The 1,635-nt window shown below is 31.4% G+C and overlaps 1 protein-coding gene across 1 annotated transcript in view; it reads left to right on the forward strand.

Annotated features, from left to right (window-relative positions):
- The window catches only part of LOC104755027 (putative axial regulator YABBY 2), a 10,615-nt gene continuing 8,992 nt past the window's right edge, over positions 13 to 1,635 (forward strand). The window contains exon 1 of the mRNA XM_010477343.1: positions 13 to 269. Within this exon, the coding sequence (XP_010475645.1) occupies positions 201 to 269 (69 nt within the window). The 5' untranslated portion in view covers positions 13 to 200. The remainder of the gene's footprint in view (positions 270 to 1,635) is intronic.

Here is a 1,635-nt window from a genome sequence, read left to right on the forward strand (position 1 = left end):
CCCCCTCACCCATCTCTCTCTCTCTCCTCCTTCCTCTTTCTTCTGTGCTTGCCCTTTTCTTTAATTTTTATTCTTCCAAAATCAAAATAGTTCCCTTCTTTGATCTCATTGGGATACCTTTAAGTTTCCATATATAAAAACCAAACAAGAAGAAAGATATATCATTGAAGAGAATCCACACACACACATACACACAAAAAATGTCTGTGGATTTATCATCTGAGCGTGTGTGCTATGTCCACTGCAGCTTCTGCACCACGATTTTAGCGGTAATTATCTCCCTCTACTCTTTACTTCTTTCTTTGTGTCAATGAAATTCTTAAAAAGAAAGTGTTATATAATTTGGTATTTACTCTGATCAGCTAGATCCCCTTTTTCCAACTTTCTATCAAACTGTTTTATAAGATAATTATCTATTTATCAAAGTTGATATCTATATGTATATTGTATGGTCAATTTTGCATCTGGGTCATGATGGATCAACGTACTTTGTTTTTCCTGTGATTATTGATGAAGATATATATGGGAAGTTTCTTAATTTCAGAAACCCTAAATTTTTATTCTTAAAAAAAAAAAAAACGCGTGATGAGATACCCAAAGAAGCAAAGGAAGTTCGGTAGTTGAAACATAAATTTTAGTGCTCAAACAAAGTAAACTCAAGGAAACAGTTTCTGATCAGATTTAGGGCTCTATGAGTAGGTTTTAAGTCTACTAACCAACAAAAACCTCTTCTTTCCCTATTTTCACAATTTCAAGGTTTTTATTTTGTTTTTTTTTTTCGTTTTTAATTAGGGATATAATTTCTTTTTTTATTTTGGTAAATCCTTCCCTTATTTACTCTTGTATTCATATTTTCTTTGGTGTTAGTTAGTTCATTAAGTTTCAATCGCCATTAATTTTCCTGTAAATAGCTTCCATGTGTGATGCAGTCTCAAAAACTTTCACTAAGTTTTCTACTTTTATAGTCTGACTTCATTTTATCTTTTCATATATATGACTGTAGTATGTGACACATGTATACACATATCATATCAATCATAGATCTTTCATCTCCAAGCGTGGTCCATGGAAAAATGTTTACATCACATCAGCAGCTGATAATTTAAAATCAATTTTTTTAGTTCTCTAAAAATTCCTTTTATTTTTCCTACAGTATAAGGTGAAGCTAATTTATTAAATGTATATAATTTTAATATTTAATTCAAATCTCACTAGCTAGTTTTTTTCAGCTTCATAGGCTGGCTACATGTATAGTACTATTAAATGGTTTTCCATGCCTATTTAGCAATATCCACAACTCTTCCGCACATACATGATGTGTGTGTGTACATCTATATATATAACATACAAATCACGGATCTATGATCCATGAGTCAACTCATGTAACTTCATTGTTTAGACGGGAAAAAAAACCAGTAAACTGTAAACTCTTATCCAAATTATTCTTAAAAGTTATACTACATATAAATAAATAATTGAGATGTAGCATGAGTCTGATTAGAGACAAAAACGGCCACGTTTAGTAAAAACGTTGAAGGTCGTCTTGCACAAATTAGGGTGTGTTTTGTAGTGGAAAGTACAAAAGATTTGTTCTACCCAGTTCTAGCAACAATTTCTTGATCTATACAAAAGCTG

This window comes from Camelina sativa, chromosome 17, assembly GCF_000633955.1.
Source record: "Camelina sativa cultivar DH55 chromosome 17, Cs, whole genome shotgun sequence".
Lineage (NCBI taxonomy): Eukaryota > Viridiplantae > Streptophyta > Magnoliopsida > Brassicales > Brassicaceae > Camelina > Camelina sativa.